The sequence below is a fragment of the Bacillus rossius genome, chromosome 12, assembly GCF_032445375.1.
Source record: "Bacillus rossius redtenbacheri isolate Brsri chromosome 12, Brsri_v3, whole genome shotgun sequence".
Classification (NCBI taxonomy): Eukaryota; Metazoa; Arthropoda; class Insecta; order Phasmatodea; family Bacillidae; genus Bacillus; species Bacillus rossius.
Window position 1 is genome coordinate 33,882,285 of NC_086339.1, and position 22,086 is coordinate 33,904,370.

Consider the following 22,086-nt stretch of genomic DNA (forward strand, 5'->3'; position numbering starts at 1 on the left):
TCAGTAGTCAATTGCTGGTGATCTCTAAGTGCAAATGTATGGGTGTTCCCCCTCTCCTCAGCTCCTAGGAGCAGTTTTGTAAACATGTAATACAGCTTACATTGTTTCTACAGACATAGAGTATGGTATTGACATCTAACGTTGTGTAGTGCATATCTAGGAACGTAAAATTTTAAATGCAAGGTTCCTATTTAGGATGAAGTGTTTTAAGTGTGTGAAGTACATTAAACTAAGTTAAGCTGAGAAAGCATGATGGGACATTAATTAATGCCCACATTAACCTTTTGGGGTAGTGATTACGTTCTTATTAAATCAAGTCATAAGATTTAAAAATTCAGAGCTATCCCAGAACAACCATAATTAAACCAATGCCATCATAATTCAGAAACTGTACTAGAAAAGTAGAGTTCATTTGATTGTTTTTAAATTGGCCAATATTGTTATATGACAATGATTAAAATATAATTGACTATAGAATATTGACGACACACAATTACTTTACAATTTACCATGTTTTATCGCATAATCGTAGCATATTTTATACTGAAATCAAGTTTGAAAAGAATATTTTCGACTTTTATGTGAAAAAAGCAGTTTTTTTTTTTAATGTAAAGTTGTTCATAAAAACTAAAACTATTCATGGAACGTACATTTATTTAAAAATTAGAGTATACAAAAGCACGCGAAACCATTAAAAATCAACTTTAAATAGAAAAACCAAAACTGTGACGTGAACATTAGTCAGAAATAGGGTTAGGAGTTTTCTGCACACCAAAGGCCAAAATTCTGCGATAGTGAAACACAAATTCTGCGATAGAAAACAAGAAATTCTGCAATAAGAAATGTAAAATTCTGCAATATATTAAAAATAGTTTATCACGTTTGAAACATTTATATACAACCTAAAGAAGCCAGTTTTTCCAACGAGCTAACAAAAACAATTTTGAATAGCTGTTTTACCCCTGCTGGCTTCTTTAAAAAAACGTTTTTACTAGTGATGTGCGAGTCTCGGCATCATCGAGAACGAGTCGAGACAGAAATTTTCTCGATCTCGTCTCGAGATAATTTTTTTGGCTCGGAATTTTTGAGAATTTGTAAACAAGAAATAGGTTAGGTAATATAATATATTGAGGCAGCATTTTGCGTTGCGTGTTGAAATAATTAACATATCTTCAACGTAACGTAGATCGAATAAAATAAAATATACTTCTTACGATAGTATACACGATAAATTATTAAAAAGTTAAAAACGAACAACTTCCGTTCACAAGTCACTACGAAACGGTAAACGTAAACAATGAATTGTGCTGTGGTTATCACATTAAATTACAGAAGAAAATGATTAATTTCCGTTAATAAAACCAACATTAAAGTTAAAAATAAATCATTTTCGGTATCAATATCAAGTATCAACGTAAAACGGTACGGTAAAAAATAAAAATATAAACATGACTGCAGAATTCTTCCGCGATTGCATTTTGTTTTATGGCCTTAGGTTATACACACGGCCAGCAGTATATAACAAGCAACATAATGTTTAAATTGCGGTCCGTATCGATAGTGACATATCGATAGTGGTGAATGTTCAGACTTTCATGATCAAGTACCGTCCATGGCTCAAGGAAACTGTATAGACTATGGAGTCAATAACGTATGTTTACATACGACAGTAGGCAAATAAACTGTTGAGTGTAAGGGCGCGGTTACACGGGACCCTGAACTACTTCAGGTGAACATGTTTAAGTAAACACGTTTACAAACGCGAAAGTGTGCGGTTACACGGTAGTTGCTGAAAAGTGTGTTTAGCTCTAAAACCGATTGTCTACTGTCAACGAATGACTGTGTTGTTGATCTCTATTGTTTAATTGCATCCAGAAAACGCGGGATTTTCTCACTTGTTTATACAGCATTATCAGCAGAAATGAAATGTGTTTACATATTGCTCAATATTTTTTTACAAATCGGGAATTCAAACATGCACAGTAAAATTTTTAAACTTATTTTTTATTATTTTTTGAGCGAGAGTACCTATCTCAGTTTTAAGAAAATTAAGGTCAGGATAAATTAAAAAATATGTATAATTATCTGTTGGTTTTTTTGTTGCATTCGGTAAAATATTACTCGAACTTGTGCCAGAAACACTTTCCATCTAGAATTTCTGCAAAAGACTGTTTATATTCTAACCAGCCAATCAGAGGCTAATGTAGAAGATATGTCGATCTGAACTACTTTGCCAACCTGTTTAAGTTAAATGAGAAATGGCCTCGAACGAAACATGTTCAGACTGTGTGTAACCGCACTCAACAGCTGAACATGTTCACCTGAAGTAGTTCAGACTCCCGTGTAACCGCGCCCTAAAGGTAAAGTTGTAATTGCAATTGCAATTGCAATTGTGGATAATAGATAAAATTATTGAATAATTATGTATGTTTGTCAGATTATTGAGTTTTACTTTTTTGGATCATATTATCCTGTTAACTAAAGTACAGATTTCTCGATCTCGACTCGATTCTCGAGAATTTTTAAATTGCTTTCTCGATCTCGTCTCGAATTCAAAAAAGTCTTTCTCGCACATGCCTAGTTTTTACTTAAAGACATTTTCATTTACTTTAGTGGATCACGATATATCTATATATTTATATTTTTTAATATGCTGTGTGGCCTACATCTTGCGCCAACGGCCATAAGGTCATTCTTTCGTAATCAAAGGCTTGTATCGATCGATTAGTCGATTGATGCGCACATATTTCCATCGACTGTGACTACAGTCGTTTCATAAACGCCGGTAGGATCGCTCGCTCAATGTGCTACTCATCTTATAATCTTATCTTTGGATTCTCTGCAAACGAAATTTATTTTGCCGTACGTGATATTTTGGTAATTCAAACTTGTATTTTTTAACAGCATTGATTATATGAAAACGTATGTTTTATACAATGCTTGGAAATTATTCACTCTGCCCATAATAATTAAGATATTATTTGGGAGAACAAAACATAACCCTTGCACGCATTATTACTGCACTCAAAATGGACAAAAAAGGTACAGCAAAATCTGTGATTCTGCGATTATGCGGGACTCTTGTAATTCTGCGAAATATTCCACGGTCGCGGAAAACTCCTAACCCTAGTCAGAACGCATGATTATCATCGTAGTACACACCACAAGAAAGCGCGGGCTATCAAATGTAGTTAACTCAGCACTAGATTGTATGGGTTGCATGAAATCGATGAGCTATCTGTATCGATATTCGACTGCGTATCTAGGAACCAACCATACGTGAATGATGCCAAATAGCGCTGGTTACATTTTTATAAGCGTATACAGCGGCGACGAAGATGAAAATATAAAGGTTATAACTTATGTTTGAAAACAGTTTTAAAAGAAAAGTTACATAATTAAATAAGCAGTAATATTCAAATGAATAGTAGATTTCAACTTTAAAAGACATTGTTTTATATGGGTTAACAACCTTCACAAAGCACTCTGATTTTAAAAAAAAACATTATGCGACGTTTTATAACGTTTCGTTATATACAAAATAAAACAGTTCGACGCCGATTGAAAATTTTGATGTTTTTATTTTTTTTTAATAGAATGTTGCACAGACGATTCCAAACACTTTCAAAAGAGGTTACTCATTCAGTCCACATACATCTGCCCGTCGAAAAACTGCTGGTAGCTCGCATGATGAGAAATTACCGAAAAATAATAGCGTAGATGAAGTCCTTCAGTAATGTTTTACTGCAAGTATACGAAGATGGTGCGAGCTGGAACAGGGCCGCACCCAGCGAAAACGAATCTCGCCCCGAGCCAAAACGCCTACGAAGGTGGCCGCAATTTCTAATTATACCCGAAACGAAATATATAAAAAAAAAATTAGGTTGATTTAACAATAGGCCTGGCTCCGACCACCAACGTGAAATTATCTCTTTGTAAATTACATTATAATTTAGCGAGAAGCCATCGAACGTGACCTACTCGTCCAGCGTTCGACAGACGACTGGTGAAATCTGGCCACTCTCTTCTCCACGCAGGGAGGAGAAGTCACCTGACCTCACCGACCAATCACACGCACGCTTCATTCACTCTTACAGATACAAGCCAATCACAGAACAAGTTACAATACCTGAAAAAATCTTTTACATACAGAACTCTGGGCTTCCCCTGATCAGTCTCTTTTCAATTTCACCTCGAAATCGGGGTATTCCATTCTCGTTCTCTCTCCCACACCGTGAGACAGCAGTTATCACTCGGTTCCCATGCAGAGGGGAAATTACCGTCTTTATCTCGGTTGGCGGGGTAGCACTGTTCCTTTCTTACTTGCACTTACAGGCCTCTCATGCCTCTCTTTCTAACCATCACACCAGCCCAGACACAGTCCCGTGATTTATAATTATATTACAATACGTTAATAAAATTTAAGAACAATAATTATAATACGAATTACTTTACAAAATTAAACTTATTGAGAAAAAACCTGAAAAATTAGGCCTAAACAGGTAAAAATCTAGTACAACGGCTCATTTGTGAATAATTTTATTACATAAAAAATAGTAGTGATTAAAAATGTCTAATAAAATACAAAATACCTTCTTAAAACACAGCAAGTGAAAAATATCAACCCTAAAATATATAACAAACGGTAAAATATCATTAGAAAGACTTTTTAAGAAATATTTACATTCATGAAAATAGTTTAAAAGAAAAATTATTTAATTAGGAGGGCAGGGTTCTGCAACATTACAGTTTATGCGAGAAATATTTTTCTCCAAATTTCTATGTCCTAAAATAACAGTACAACGATTATGCGATAAAACATAGTAATGAAGTGCAAATATATAAATTGATATGTGGATTAATCATTAAAATATAATGTATTACATTTACAACAAAAATTCTTTCAGTACTGTGATCTATTCTTTTATGATGTTAGTCTTTTGATGTTGGTGTAACCTTAATTTTACTGTCCTTATATTATTTTTGCAAGAATATAAGTAGCATTTTACTTGTTGTAAAAATTATTTGGTGGCGAAGTTACCAAACTTTTTTGAAAAGAGAGAAACAATTAATTTAAAATTGCATATTTTTTTGCATTACTTTATGTACATGTGATTGTATTTTTTTTTTTTAAATATACAACTAAAAATTAAATGATGGTGAATTGATTTGTAATGGCAAATGTTTGTGATGATGATGAAATGCAAGTCAAACTTCAATTATACTAGCAAACATGATTCCCCAGAATTTGTTCAAACAACCAAGTTTTTTTTTTATGAACCACTACCAACACATGATCTAGTACAGTCTTTCTAATGAGAATTTAATGGCATGTAAATGGTAAAACAAAATAGTATAATTAAATTGATGTTTAACTGTGTCAAATCTGTTTACTGGATTTAATTAGATAAATGTGTGTATATGTATGTAGCTTTTGAATACTTGTATTTGACTTTTATTTGTAATATAAATTTTTTGCAATTTAAAGGAAAAATCAATCTTTTAATGACTGTTGAATTTGTATGCATGGACAATCCTTACTTGTAGCAAGCTAGGAAAACGGGCTCAAAGTTCTGTGGACAAACATACTGTAGGAAACCAGGTGTTCCAATAGCCGACAGCACAGCTTCTGATGCATATGTACAGTTCATCCTGAAAATTACGCGGCACCGTGTTAGTTCAGGGAGTTGTGAGAACATTTGCAGATGTTCTTTCGATGAACGAATGGTATAAACACTTGCTGAGACCTGCATGTATTCGTTGCCAAAATGTCTGGGAATTATTCCGTTGTCAGCTACTGGGTATAAAAGTGTGTACTTTTAACTTCCAGGTTTTGCCAAATTAGTTTTGATTATGTAACTGTAGTTTGTAATGTGGTAATTGAGGTCCTATTGGACTTATGTAATTTGAAATAACTTTTATTTTCTATGGAGATATTTAATTCCTTTATAGGCTTTGAGCATTATTAATCTGATTAGTAAGCAAAAGAATATTCTTATTTTTTCTAGCCAAAACGTTTTAAAATTTATGCATTTATAATGCCTTAATAAGATTTTACTGTAGAATGGTTCTTTAAAATTCATTAAAGTCCATTATATTAGTCTCCTCAAACATTATAAGACTTGATTTAACATAATATTCTTCATTGAAACAAAAAGATGCGTTGTTTTTTTTTTTGTTTTTTTTTTTTAATTAAAAAAATTTATCTTCCAGGCATTGGCATGGTTGAGTAATAAGGTATTGTGTGCATATAATAGACAAAAAAGAGTTGACCCCATCACTTCAATAAGAATGTCACACTCAGTACATGAATTTGCTATGCAAGAAATGGGACAAAAACTGCATCATTTTCCCAAGAAACATTTGGGAAATTAGTCACACTGTACCCTTCAATGTCTACACCAGCCAATCTACCTAAAATTCTGAAAACGTTTTAATTTTTAAAAAATGTAATCACGTCATCCATGCTTCCTATATTACCCATGTTTGTACCTTTCTAGCAAAGCAAACTTGGCATGGTTCAACATACTATGGTAAAACACAAACTGATAGCATGAAATTATACAAATACAGTTAAGATATGATGTATTATTTATTTGGTCTTAAAGTCTGGTCAACTGTGAGGTTAACACACACCAGAGATATTGGGGAAGGGAAGCCTTCATTTCACAGACGAGAGAGCCACTCCCTAAGTTCCCCGAAGGTTGCTTAGCAAATAACTTTTTAATATGTAACTATCCAGGGCTAGGAAACCGTTTACATGATTTCACAGTATCTTTAATGTAGCTATCCTAACCAAATCAACCGTCCACAATGTTTTAAAGTATTTATAATGTAGCTAACCTGACCTAATTGACCATTAGTTATCATGAGTTGTCCAAAATAAAAAAACCCTAAGATGCAAGATCGGGCGTTTGGCTCTCTCGTCTGTGAAAAGAAGGCTTCGCATCGGGGAAGGTGAGGAACCATCCTGAGATTTGCCTGCAGTTATTTTGGGAACCTAAATCAAGACAGCCTGTCGGTCTTCGAATATTATAGATACACCATGTCAACATAAGAGGTACCCTACATTGTTGCCAATACGACTGGTGTACACGTACATGGTGTCGCCGCTAGGCTTTCTCCGTGCTCTGTTGGATTCAGGGACATAACTAGACTAGTTTCCATCTGGGGCAGGAACTCATCTTAGTGCACTTTTTTTTTTTTTTTTTTTTTTTTTTTTTTTTTTTTTTTTTTTTAACGAACCAAACAAAATTAATTTTCCAATAATATCTCAGATCGCCTCCACATATTAATTCCACTATTGATTCAACCTAGATGGTAAATAAATAGATTTATATGAAGTCATTTTCAATACATTGCAAATTGGACAGTACACTAAAAATATCTGTTTTTAAATATTTGACTATATACATAATGTATCTTTCAATACAAATAATTCCGTTCATCTGCCAACATTTTTATGTGGTCTAACACTATGATATTTGAGTAAATATCAATAGTAAAAAAATTACTCCGCCAGTTTAGGATCCCTCCAAATGCAGCATCCCTTCTAGTTAGGTCCTGAACACTTTTGCTACCTTGTCATCCATTGATGAATGAGACCACCTCTTAGATTTATGCCAGTTTTGTTTAGCAGCTTTCTTATGTTATGTCTTGTTGCACATGGTTTGCTTATTAACTCATAATGCTAATGGCTGTTTAATTTTCCTTTCTGGTGTTATTTTGAACTGGCTTGGAATTAAATTCATGGCCTCATACTCTTTCAGACATGCCAACCTTTACGGATCTTCCGTAAAATGTACGGAAAGTGCTTGGTTTTTACGGTTTTACGGGAGATGTTAATACTTTACGGATTTTTCTTATGTCATTTTGAGATTGAACAATTTCCCGCGCCGTACTAGCGATTTCAATAAATTGTGCGCTTGTGGTAACATACTTATGGTACGCATATTGTACTTGTAACCGAAGTATTGTGTCTGGTTTAATAACGTAAGCTTTAGGTACCATAGTAATTACTAACTAGCATACGAGATATGTAGTCATTCTACCTGTACCACATTAATCACATCGCACGAACGTAGCCGAACCGACCGGCGGTTCGTGTTTCGTCAGTCGGTTGCTAAAATGGTGGAACTGTGTCATAATGCGTAGGCTTGATAAAGGAAGTTGTTTTGTTCAATGGATGGTACAAAGCCAAGAAGCAGCCATGCATTTTTCGCTCGATTGGTGTGTTTTTCAAGTGTTGTGTTCTTCTTTGTTTGATTTATAAGTACAGTAGAATCCCGCCGATGCGACCCCCCTCTGATGCGTCCATTCCGTTTATACGACCGTTTTTTGAGAAACCGTGAAAAATTTGAGCAGAGAAAGTCGAAAATTTGAGTAAAATCGGCTGAAAAACAAGTCTCTTACACTTTGTTGGGGGCTGTGTGTTCACGTTTATCTTGGCGGCAGCTGTACTGTAAGCAGGCAGGCATAAAAAAGACGGCTAAAAATAGATACCACCCCTCTAGACTGTTCACGCGGCAGTGTCTAGCCGAGCTCGGCGCATCCACTATCGCACGAAAAGCCGTCTCAGCTGTCATGTTATCTTACCCGCCCGGCGGCTTGACGTCATACGTGACGCGACGCTTACCTCTCCCATCCCCTGCTAATTCTTCAAGGCTCATCCCTCCCAGAGCCACAGACATTGTAAAAACAAACCCCCCCCCCCCCCCCCTCCTTTACCAACTAACATTTCAACACATTTCCTCCCTTATTTCAACCTTCTGCGTGAAAACTGTCAGCATCCTCCTACCCTCCCACACCACGTGCGACAAAAGCCAGGTTGTATAGTCCATTCTCGGTAAAATAAATAATTTTATGGGCTTATAAGACTGTCCTTCGCCGTTAATAAATACTTTATAAGTTTAACTTATTATGATACAATTTGTTTATTAGTCACACAGCAGTTTCTGCTGAAAAATCACTAATACCTCGAATTTTATTGAATAGAAAAATTTTGCAGGGCCGTAAATATATTTATTTTACTGTATAGTTACTTTTCCATCTGCATTCCGTAATTTTTTCTTTTTTTTTTACGTTGTGAAGGGACGTGGAAAATATAATTGCTTGAACTGTCAAAATAAACATAGCTGACGGCAGGGCGGGAGCGCATCCTTTCGGTCTGTCGCTGTGATTACTCCAAAAACATGTCACATCATTTCAGGATAGCATTGTTCTTATATCTTTCGTTTATAGCTGAATGTTTTCTACCTGATCCACACAAGTTCCTTCGCCACGTTTTGAACGAAAATAACTACCAGCCCGCCAGCATAGCCGAACTAGCGTGACGCGAATTCATTTAGCGCGAGTATTTTATGTATTTGGATAATTTTTTTTTTTTTGGGGGGGGGGGGGGGGGGGGGGGAATTGGCCCGAATTCTCTATTGCGACCATTCCGTTTATAAGTCCGTTTTTCCGGGAACCGTGAGGGGTCGCATCAGCGGGATTCTACTGTACCTATTTGGTTTTTTGCATTCGGCGCAGTGTTCTTACGTTTGCTGTTCAGCAGTTGCAGATAAAATGTCCGTTGGGGCTAAAAAGAAGCAGTATTTTCAAGTGTTCCGTGATGAATATAGTAAAAACTTTCCGTGTATTTTGAAGTCGGACAAAGGGCAGAAGTTCACATTTTGCACAATATGCAGGTGTGATATTAACATCCCTCACGGTGGGAAAAATGATATTACTAATCACCTGAAGTGCTCGAAACACGTGGAAAATGTGAAAAGTGGTGAAAGAATTTAAAAAAAAAATCAGTAACTTTTTTGTTGGTGAAAGTTCTAGCAGTGACGTAATACGCGCAGAATGTTTGTTTACGTTCTTTTTAGTTGAACATAACCTTCCGATGAGCGTAGGAGACCACACCGGTGCATTGTTCCGAAAAGTGTTCCCCAAGTCGGATGTGGCAAAAAAGTATGGATGTGGGAGAACGAAATCTACTGCCATTATGCAAGAGATGGCTGCAGATGCAACCCAGTGCATTTTAAGTATTTTACAAACTTTGCCTTTTTCTGTATCTACGGATGGCAGTAATGATTCTGATACTAAACTTTATCCTATTGTCATAACATTTTACGACCCATCCCTACAAAAAATAGTTTCAAAGCTTCTTTCTTTGCCAGCTTTGCAAGATGATGCCACAGGAAAGAACATTGGTAGTTGGCTTGTAAGTGAACTTGATCGTTTACATGTACCCATTGAGCATCTTGTAGCTTTTTCTGCTGATAATGCAGCAGTGATGTTAGGCAGTAAAAATGGCGTGGCTGCAGTTCTGAAGGAGAAACAAGAAGAGCTTGTTATTGTTGGTTGCCCATGCCATTTAATTAACCTGGCAGCTGGAAAAGCAGCAGCTGTTCTACCCTGCAGTGCTGGGTATATTCTCATTGATATATATTATTATCTTGAGAAAAGTGCCAAACGTAAGGAAAAGCTCCAGAAATTTCAAGAGTTGTACAATAGTGAAGCAAGGAGCATTTTGAAACACATTTGTACTAGGTGGTTATCACTTGGACGTAGTTTGCCTAGGCTCATAGACAACTGGGACCCTTTGCAAAGTTTTTTCAAGGATGAGGTGACTACGCAGAAGCAGCAGCCATCTGCAATGCCATTCAAAATCCCAAAAGTTGAAGACAGAAGTGGTTCTGTAGGCTTAGTAAGTAAACATGATGCAACACAAGATTTTTCTACTTCATGTTGTAAACATTCAGCCAACAAACCAGTAACAAGAACGTCCAGTTCTGTGAACATGCCTGTTAGTCACCATGTAGGCCTATGCCTGCCTCAAACTTAGTTCAAAAACTCAGTACACCTAGGCTTGTTGTAAGTCACTCAGCTGAAGGAAGTACAACTGTTAAGAATAAGAAAAGACATTTAAACTTGCCTTATAGTAGGCAAATGAAAAAATCTAAATTCAGTTCCAGTTCTGTAGAAGCAAAAGCTAGCCTGAAAAACCAATGTTTGAATCTGTCCCGTGAAGAAAAATTGTTCATGTTCCTTTCTTCTTCTTTGAACAAAGCATTTTGTCTATTTTTTGCTTTACATGACACCTTGTTTTGAGACAACAAACACTGTATTGCAGTCTGCCTCTCCTTAAATTCACATTTTGAGAAGGTTACTATGTGATCTTCTGCAAGAATTGCTGGTAAAATTTGTGAAACCAGTTGCTATAAAGTATGTAGAGTTCCAGCAAGTGAGTTACCACTCCACTGAGAATCAGCATAAAGACTCTGAATTAGTTATTGGTAGTAAGACATCTCAGGTTGTTGAAAAACTTGAAGAAAACGACAAACGGATATTTTTTACTGCAGTAAGAATCTACTTTGTAACTGCATGTGATTATATCATCACTAAATTCCCTCTGAAAAATGAAGTACTGGAGAAAGCAGAAGTTGCAGTGATTGAAAACATAGAAAATGCCAAGTTTTCTGATGTAACTTTTTTCACTAAAAGATTTCCATTCATTTTGCCAGTTAATGATAATGAAACGAGAGACATTGCAATTGATGAACTTCAAAAACAGTTATCTTTGCTTCAGCTGGAAAATACTTCATCTCTCTTCACGAAAGAAGATTCAGTTGATGTAAAGTGGAGTACTGTGGGGAATATTGTAGGTGTAGATGGCCATAAAAAGTTTGACAGACTGTCAAAAGTAATGTTTTCGGTATTGATGATTCCCCACAGTAATGCTGAATGCGAGCGTGTTTTCAGTCTTGTTACTAAGAATAAAACCAAGTTCAGATCACAAATGTATACCAAAACATTAGAGAGCATGTGTGTTATGAAATGCAACCAGTCAGGAGTTTGCTATGAACAAAACTTTTCTGAACCTTTTCTAGTGAAAGCCAAAAAAGCAACTGCAGCCTCTTTAACGAAAGAATAACTTATGTGGATATTTGTGACAGTGTAAATATTTTTCCCTTGTTTTCCAGTGATTTATTTTAACTATGTTGCAAAGATTGTGTTAGTTTTTCAATATGTACAGTGGTTGAACTGGCAAATCAAAATCTTCAGTCATCTACTAGCCATCTTGCTCCAAGAAAAAGGAAAGTAGGTGAGTGTGTGTATGGTTCTATACTTAATGAAGAAAATGATCTTGTTGTGTATCTTCTGAAACTTAAATAGCACTGTTGTAGACATATATGGTTTTAATTAGAATTTTAGGTCTAGGTTAAATGTACACAAAAATTTGCCGCTTGGATTTCACGCAATGTTTTTAGCATTTCTGGATTTTACTGATAGGTCTTTTAAAAAGTTGGCATGTCTGCTCTTTAATCAAATTATACTCTTTAATCAAATTTTATGGTTTCCACCAGATTTTATAAAAAAAAACTTGAGAATGGAAAACGAAGATGAATACATAAACTCATGAAGAACAAGCCAAAATTAGCTAATGGCAAGACAGTACAAAGAATTCTGTGAAAGGAATTTAGTAAAAAAAAAAAAAAAAAACTGGGCTGGCGAGAGAGTACAAACAATAAATACAAACAACCACCTTTGAAAAAACAGTGATGAACAAACTAACCGAACTGTGATACTAAACAGATAATCTGGACAAGATATTACAAGAATCATTCAAAGAACGTATGTTACTTGTATCACCAAGATATCAATTCATGAATGTTGAGTATTTGTTTTTAATGAAAAAAAAAAAAAGCTTGAAACTCCTTGCCTGGAATGTTGCCAATGGGATAAGCAACCTTAAGAGGCCACTCCAGTGTTTCAGGGACACTACGCAACTCGTGTTAACATCGTAAGATTCAATGCTATTTTCATTTTGCTTATAACTAATTAACTAATATAGATTTCTAAATGATGCTTGCTTGATATGCAAGACAACGATGCTCTTATCAAAGCCCCTTTCTTCAAAAACGTGCATAAATTATGGTTTTATACTAATCTTTACTAATATGCATAAGTGTATTGTCTAGGTTTGAACCATGATTTATGAACGTTTTTGAAGAAAGGGGATTTGATAAGAGCATCGTCTTACATATCAAGCAAGCATCATTTCGAAATCTATATTAGTTAGTTAGTTGTAAGCAAAATGAAAATAGCATTGAATGTTATGAGGTAAACGCGGGTTGCGTAGTGCCCCTGAAACACCGGAGTGGCCTCGGCAGGGGCCGGAACGAGCGGCAGGCGGCGGGGCTAGAAGCTGGTCTTGTACTTCTTGAGCTCCACCATGACGTGGTGCACGTTGGTGAGCTGCGGGCGGGCGGCGGGCGTCAGCAGCTTGTGGAAGCGGTGGTAGTACTGCACCAGCTGGGCCAGCGCCAGCTGCAGCAGCGAGGCGCCCGTCACCAGGCTGGGGAACGAGGAGAGCACCTCGCGATGAAGCTCCTCCAGGGCGCCCTTCCAGCCGCGGTTGAACGACTGGACCAGTGTCACCATCTTCTCTGCGGGACGCACACGCCCGAGTCAGGAACCCCCAGGGTGCGACTGGAGACGCGAGTGGGAAATTTTTGTATTTGAAAAAATATTTTTTGACGTGACAACGTCTAATAAATCAATGAACGCCGACTGCACGCACGAAAAAGTGTCCCACTACGGATGTGCCCTATTTGCTCATTGTACGCATGCGTGGCATCTCTCTTCCACTCGATTGGAACAACCATCGATTTGACTTTTCAATCATATTTTCGTTGTTTGAATTATAATATTATGTAATTTAACGAATGTCCACCGATTTTCAGCACAATTGGTATGGTTATTTAAAAGTAATGTTGAATATTCAAATACGTTTTGAACCAACAATGGTGTTGTACAGTTACACATAATAATTCAAATTACACCCGGGATATTTTGTACAATGTTTTAAAAAATATTGTAACACATTATAAATAAGTTTGGTGTATTTCGGATGCGTATTTGTTATAAAATCGTGTTAATATTATACCCCTACCATGAGCAAAATTTTTATAAATATGTATATACCATCTGAAACAACTAAATTTCAAGCATGGCCTCGTGGCCTGGCGGTCAGCACCGCTAACTTCCAATCCAAGGGTTGTCAGTTCGAATCCTGGCAGCTGCGGAAATTTTGTTTTGTACTTGAAAACAAATACGGCACACGCAACATTTCAAAAGTAATAAATATATTTGAATTAATGAATGCAAATAAAAGTAAATTTATTAATTAAACTGTACATTCCATTTCACTCCTTTGTATCCATACAAAATAGTGATAATTCAATAAAAATGATTCAATGTTATTCATAAAAGTATGCAGAGGTAGATTTTATCATACAAAAGATAGAAAAATTAAAAAAAAAAATTTCTTCCTCAAAGAATATAATATTTTTAATGCCTAACTGGTTTGGTTGCAAAAACCTATTACGGCTCAGTCTCAGGCCGAATATATTTCCTTTTCTTCTGGATCAATCATTTCATCAATGTTTTGTTATGACGTTGTCACGTTAAACTATCGTCCGTAAACCGACTTTACAGACAATCAATTTTTTTTTGTAAAACATAACCCATGCACTTTTCCAGAATTCCCCCCCCCCCCCCCCCCCAATAGAAACACAGATTTACATCTTGGATTATACTATCGCTTATTCAGCATCATAACGGAGTGTGTTTTGAGAATATTTATTTGTATAGCAAGAGTCTGGAACAGTTTAGCATAGGTGTTGTCTAATTTGTTTTTTATTTATTTGGAATTTGTCACATGCCCACCAACAATCATAGACTTTAGTGGTGGGCACTACATGTAACAACAAGAGCACAGTTATCACTACCAGTGTATGGACTCCCACCTCCGTCGGTACCATAGGAGGAAAACATCTACAGATGGCCAGCAAACGAGAGCAAGAGTACCACACACTAGCAGTGATAATAACAATACAGACAAAACACTAACAAAGGTTAAAGAACCATAACACATAACACATAAAACATATATGAAGGTAAAATCATATCATTAAGTGTTAAGAGAACAATTGAAGGAAAAATAATATAGATATGACAGACATAAATCAGAATTTATAATTAAACACTGTTGGAATTCAAATATAGATTATTGTAGTTTGTTATAAGTCTATAGGTAAATAATATCATTATTAGTATGAAGAGTACACAGAGTAGAGCGTAAGCGGGAATTGAATTGAGGAATTCTTAAGGCAGTATTGTCAAGAAAATAAGGACATCTGAATTTATGAATATAACAATTATGAACAAAAAGGGCATCTTGATAGGCCCTACGGTCTACCAGGGGTGTCCAAGTGGGGCGTGGGAGGTTCTTCGTAATAATTAAATCTATAACTTTATTTTGAATACTTTCAATTTTTTCAGTATCTGTTAAGTTGATGCCATTCCAGATAACAGAACCATATTCTAATTTTGATCTTATAAGTGCCATGTAAAGAAAGATAAGTGAGTCTGAGTTGGTTGCATAAGAAGTAATAAATTTTATAAGCGCTAGAGTTCTTCGTGCATAGGAATATATGTAATCTACATGTTTATGGAAATATAATTTTGAATCAAGAATGATACCGAGATCCTTTGTGTAGTGGGCTTGAGAGATAATAGAATTCGCTAATTTGTACGAGTATTTAATTGGATGTCAAAGGGATTTAATTTTTTTCAATTTTGGAAAAGGAAGACGTCATTCCACCTAGAAAAATCTACCAAATTAAATTATAGTGTTTGATGACATTGGGTGAGAAAAAATACTAAACAACGTATGCCTATAAGTAGGGGCCGGAAAAATTCGCAATTTGCGATAGATGCGATTTTTTTGCGAATTTTGAGGTTAGATGCGATTTTTTACTAATTGTTGTTATAAATGCTATATTTGCGAAATCGCGGTAAAATTGCCATTATCGGGCGAAAAACCACTATAGAATGCAACAAAATGGCTTGAACACACATTCCTCAAAGTATTTTTTTTGAAAATAGCCACCATAACACAATTACCGTAAACAATAGCTTCTGACAAGGCTTGTTGAAGGAATAAAATCCGAATCCTAACCTTTATTTATAAAACATTCCTTAACCAAATATCACGCATGATAGTATAGAATAAGTAATTTTGTAAATTTATTCTTTACGATTTACTCAAGATACCGTTGAATGTTGTTTAGAAAAGAATGTTCACACTACTTATCGACGCAGTTATTTTGTTTTGTTAGATCACATCACGTTCGCCTACGTTCGCCATTGCATCGTGTGTTGCCTGTTCATGAAGAGTATCTAACCTAACAAAACAAAATTTCCCGGGAAGCGCATCACGGAAACCAACAACCTAGAAAATATCTAGGTCGTTGACGGGATCGTAGTGAACTTGCAAAGATAAAAATGAAAATATTTTAAATGCTGAAAACTACTACAAATATTTTAGTACGCGGTTTTTTACATTCGTTGATAATCACTTTAGTCTTCAAATTTTTTTTCTGATCAATATTTTACATAGGGACAAATCATACATTTTGTGGTGCACATTTAGCGTACTGAAGTTGGTCAACTCGAATCGTCAGTTTGTTTCCATCTGAAATTACTAGTGGTCAAACGTTTGTTTACAAATACCGTTTAATGATTTTGGTTTGTGTTAAAATTCGTCATAATGGGTATAAACACTATTACAACTTCTTGTATTGTTATGTAACTTTAATATCTTATGCAAATTTCTCAAAAATAGATGCTAATTTCTGGAAAATAGATGCTAATTTTCAACATCATAAATGCTAATTATGTAATAAATAGATGCTAATTTTTCCAGGCCCTACCTATAAGCTAAAACTATGCATATAAGCAGAAGGCAATTATTATTAGCATGATAATGGTATGTCTAAACCTCTATTATAAACATTTAATTCATATCCCTAGCCACAGCATTGAAATTTGTTGGGCTATGTCTTTAGTATCACAACACAAAAACTAGTATAAAAAAAAGGATGGTGTTTAAATTCAACAAATAGTACATACTATAAAATATTATGCCGCCATCACCCAGTACTATAAAAACCATGATGGTCCCTAACAGCCAACTGTATACCCGGGCAGCCCGTGGTCATACATGAAACACATATTATATTATATTTTTATTTACTGTCAAAAAATTTCAATACAAAATATACTATAGGATCACATTGCTATGCTTAAGCACAATGGTGATGGCCGCGTCACAGCACAGGCTCCTTAATGTAACCTATAAATGGCAATTTCTCAGAAATCGGAAGGAACTTAGGAATGCTGTTTTCAGGGTAAAAAGAGGAACATATTTAATGTTAGAAAATTACAATTTTGTGAGGTTTATTAGTTTATTCACAAAAATCTTGAGGTAAGAATTTTTCAGTTTAATTAAATGTAAAATGAGGTGCTGTTTATTTGCCACAGGTCTACTTTTTGTTAAAAAGAGCATCCCTTATTCCTAGAAAAAAGATGGACAAAAAAAAGGGGATTAGGACCATCAGCTCAAAGAACTTTTTAGTTTACATTGGCACACTTCTTGCCCTAGATGGCTATCATACAATAAAATATTTTAAATAATAATATAATCTTTAAGAATGGGATATAAATTTTTTTAACAAAATATTATAAAGCATACCCTTATAAATATTTAATAATGCTTGCAACTTACTTTCTTGTTTCTTAATCTCATCTGTTTGTCCTTTTTCATCAAGAGTTTCACATTCTTTCACAAACTGAATGATACCACCAAAATGTGGACTCAAAATCTCTTCTACGTACTCAGCACTGCGTGTATTCAGACGTTCACGGAAATTCTCTACTTCTTTGGAACTATCACGTGTCCTTTCCTGCATCAAAGAACAAAGCACATTCTACTTCCATAAATAGGCCGGTGCGAATGCTAGTATTTTTCATGTGAAGCTAATATTAAATTGAATGTTTAAAGTAGCTTTATGCAAAGTCAAATCAAATTGCCAATATTGTTCACGGCAAAGCTTTATTACACTTATTTTAAAAATACAGAATAGAAGTAAAAAAAATATCATTTGACGTGTGTAATGTTTGAACTGAGTGAGTGACTAACCAATTTCGCTTTGTATAACATCATTCAATAAAAAAATTATAAAATAACCATGCATTAAATTAATATTGAGTATTCAAAAAATCAAACAGAGTGCAACCTTGGGTTTTTTTTTAAGTACGTAACAAACTTTATTCAAGCAAAGCAAATACAACTAATATATATAATATATATATAAATAAATTTATTTATTTATTTTATCTGTTATAAAGCTTTGCAACAAATGTGAAGCTTCAAATAAAATAAATAGCAAATTTTCTGGCAAAGTCAAATTGTATAGTAAAAAGCACTTCAATTGATTTGCTTGGTCAAAGTTTTGCACAGGCTTTAATTTTTAATTTAATAAAATATATTTTGTAATACATACTCCACCAAAATAGGGGTAAAATATTTATGCTGCATTTTTACGGTAAAATAGTTTTTGATGAATGAATGAGCCTTTATGGTTTGAAAATGATTTAATAAGAAATGCAAAATTAAAAAAAATTACATTAAGTTTTCTGATTTATGTACTACTATGGTACAATTTTTTGTTCAGAAATAACGACATTCCATGAATTTCAAACATTAAATATTACTTTTTTTTAAATTAATTAAGTATTTGTTAAACGCTACTTAATTCCATGATATGAATTGCATTTTAATGCTTCATGGTGTATTAACTTGCATTTAGGTGTTATGCAGTGCTTTGGCATGGTTTTCATAGTTATTTCGGTTTTATCGTAATGTACCATAAAATCTTATAGCAAACATAGACTTTTTTAAACAATATTGCTCGTCTATATTTCTTCTTTCTATAAAGCAGTTTATTACCAATTGTTTGAAATACCCTCGCAATTTATAATAATTTTTCTATGGTATTCTCATTAAAACTAAATTGAAGTTAGATAATCCAGCGAAATCTCTAATCTGGAATGACTGTAATCCCGGATCAAAAACCTTTTACTGAACTTGCGAGCAATATTCAAATACCTATTTCTGAATCCAACCAGGTCAAAATAAAAATAAAACTTGCCATCAACACTCCTAGTATCATATCGTAGTTGTTGATGAGAAATATAAGTTGTTCTTTTCGTTGTGGAAAAATGGCAGCCATACGATATATGAAACATTCCACCTCTTCCTGCAGTTCTGCCAACAGCCTGTTGACCAATTCACTTGGAAAGCTTTCACTGATGCCAACTATGGCTGCGCTAAATTCTGCGTAGCGACGAGTAATCTGAAAAATATAGGAATTTTGAATTTTACTGGTATTGCACCACTGATAAGACCATACACCTAAATCGTTCCTTGGATTGGGAGCTAAAAATTAGTTGTAGAAATACTAACAGAATGTCTTCCATCAAGATGGAAATGAAAATTACTTTTCTTTTAGTAAATCATAAACATTACTGCAAACAGAATATAAACACTATGCATGGCTTACATAATGTGGTCCCATCTCTTTGCTGAATTTTGTTGGATCACAGTCCTTAATGCTCTGGATGTTCAACCGGAATACATATTCAAACCTGAAACATAGTCACCACTTGATTATAAATAATACAAATGCTAACGTACCACTGTTGTAGATGAGCATGGCAGCGCCAAACTCAAACTGAATGCAAAACAAGCACAAGCACCACACACACAAATGACACAATGCAAATACAAAAAGTAACACAAATGCACAAAGGTACAAAAAGTGTTCATGTGAATTAAAGTGTGTTACAGAGGGACGTATGAAGGAAAATACTTCCTACCAGGAAAAGGGCTAGGAGTGATAAAAATATTCCAAGAACTCAAGAATGAGGCGCTGACATGTGTGTTCGGTTTAATCACATTTTAAATCCTACACTCCTAAGTATTTATAACAATTCTTTCCTTAAAGATTAATATATATATATATATATATATATAAACAACAGATATTTTTAAAATCCTGTCTGGAATTAAGAAAATATTTATATAATCTCTGCCTCCCGCTGCCGCTCAAATCAGGCTACGGTAATAATCTGTCATCACATTGCATTCCTGATTATCTATTTAATAATTATAAAAAAAAACTCCATGAAATAACTAGAAATTTGTTAATATTTTTGAATGGATTCCAAAATTTGTGAAAATCATTTTCAAAGACATTTGCCAGTTCAAAATTTCCTGAAATATTTAACTTGCATTCAAACTTATTTCCCACTGTTAAATAGTGTTAAGTAATTTTTCTTAAATTCACAAGAGACAATTTTTCCGGATCTCACGGTAGCTGTAATTTAATGTATCATCCTTTCATCCTTATACTTTTGTTTACGTAAATAGAGGTTAAAACAAACAAAATTATAAAGATGTAAGTGTACTCACAACAGTTTCTCAAGATGGGGTACAAATATCCTTATCCACATGAACATAATTAATTTGTACCGTGCATTATCAAAACGTAACACAAATACGAAATATACTTCGATTATTTACCATCAACCTAGCTGAAAATGGTGCACGACACACGTGAAGTGAAAACAAATGACCAGCAAGTGATATTGAATAAAGTTCCATAGCTACCATAAATGGCTTGATACACATTGTGCAAGTTAAATGTTATGGTACAATAACCTCGGATACAGTACCATAGTTACCGTAAATGGCCTGATACATATTGGGCAAGTTAGACGTTACAGCACTGCTTGATGTGCCAAGCCTCCATAAACACAAACCTAAATTTAGTGTGCAAAAAAAGTGGTCACTATGCTCAGAATACGTTCGGGCATGTAATGGGTCAAAAGATTTATTATCGAAAACAAAGATTTTTTGTGTTGATTTAGTGCTTTTTTAAGCGGGAAAATCTAATAACCCCAAATTGTATTAAATGAGTGATGTTAAGGTTAATGGCATGGGAAACCTTTAGTGCTATATTAGTCTGACTTTTAGGCGGGAAAACATCTAAAGCCATGTCGTCTTAAACAGGTTTTACTGTATTACAATAGGTTTATATTTAGTTTTGAAAACTTGTAATCTGTAACATAGATGACTGAAAACGGACGTAGCAAAAAATGACATTTTTTTGACGTATAGGGGTTGGGGGTGTGTCAAACAGTAAACAGTGCCAAATTATTATCAACCCCTCCCCCGCTATTAAGACCCTATTCTCAGGAACTACAAGGGGTCATAATAACACGGTTTTAATGTACATGAATTTTATATCTAACAAATAATCTGTGATTATGATTGATATATTTCTCTTTTTTTACTTTTTATGTATATTCCGTAATTCTTTCTTGGACTTCTGTGAAGTGTGAAAAATATAGTGTCACTGCATGTTTGAATAAAATTCCAAAAATATTTAATGTAGTGAATAATTTGATGTTCTATTCAAAATTCAGTTTAAATTAAAAACAACAGAGCTCACGGAAGCCCAATAGCAAGGTTTCACCCTGTTTCGGTCCACCACTGAAGCGACACTCACCGAGGCCAGATCAGGGACTGCAACGAGTCCCAGTATCTGTCGAGAGCGGGGACGGCCCGCTTGTGACACATCATCTGGTAGCGCAGTATCAGGTGCAGACACAGGAACAAGGCTATAGTGTCGTAGCAGTCTTGCGTGTAGGCTTCCATGTTTTTCTAGAAACGGCACAATCACAATCCTATAAACTTTACACATTATTCTCCCAAAAATATAATACTTCTATTACAAATCTCGCTAAAAACCAATAGTGTAAATTACAGTGAGTGACTTCATGCTGTTATCAGATGTTTTTGCCTAGTATTTTTCAAGTGTATATGTACCTTCTAGCTGTACTAATCAAGTTCATTTTAATGATACATGTCTTGATGTAATTAACATATTAATGCATTAATTCGAGAGGCAGGTGTATTATATTGTATCAAACATTTAATACATAAAGATTTACATGAGGCATGTTTGCCCTTTCCTATTTAAAAAAAAAATTTAATTTAATTAATTAAAACCTCAATTTTCCAGTCGTACATTAAATACTGATACTATCCATTCACACTTCTAAAGAACTTGATTCAAATCTCCAAGCTAAAACCAGATGAAAAGACTGAATTAAATTAAAATGACA

At 34.7% G+C, this 22,086-nt stretch overlaps 1 protein-coding gene across 3 annotated transcripts in view; it reads right to left on the bottom strand.

Annotated features, from left to right (window-relative positions):
* LOC134537818 (vacuolar protein sorting-associated protein 52 homolog) overlaps positions 1-22,086 on the bottom strand; it is a 42,951-nt gene that overhangs the window by 4,724 nt on the left and 16,141 nt on the right. Inside the window, exons 8-12 of one of the 3 annotated variants that reach the window (XM_063378661.1) lie at positions 21,468-21,622; positions 19,458-19,542; positions 19,047-19,250; positions 17,621-17,798; positions 3,558-13,436 (exon numbers count right to left, since the gene is read on the bottom strand). In XM_063378661.1, the coding sequence (XP_063234731.1) occupies positions 13,189-13,436; positions 17,621-17,798; positions 19,047-19,250; positions 19,458-19,542; positions 21,468-21,622 (870 nt within the window). In that variant the 3' untranslated portion in view covers positions 3,558-13,188. Of the gene's footprint in view, positions 1-3,557; positions 13,437-14,670; positions 17,411-17,620; positions 17,799-19,046; positions 19,251-19,457; positions 19,543-21,467; positions 21,623-22,086 lie in introns of those variants that run through there. The other 2 variants (XM_063378662.1, XM_063378663.1) reach the window with 2 other exon arrangements.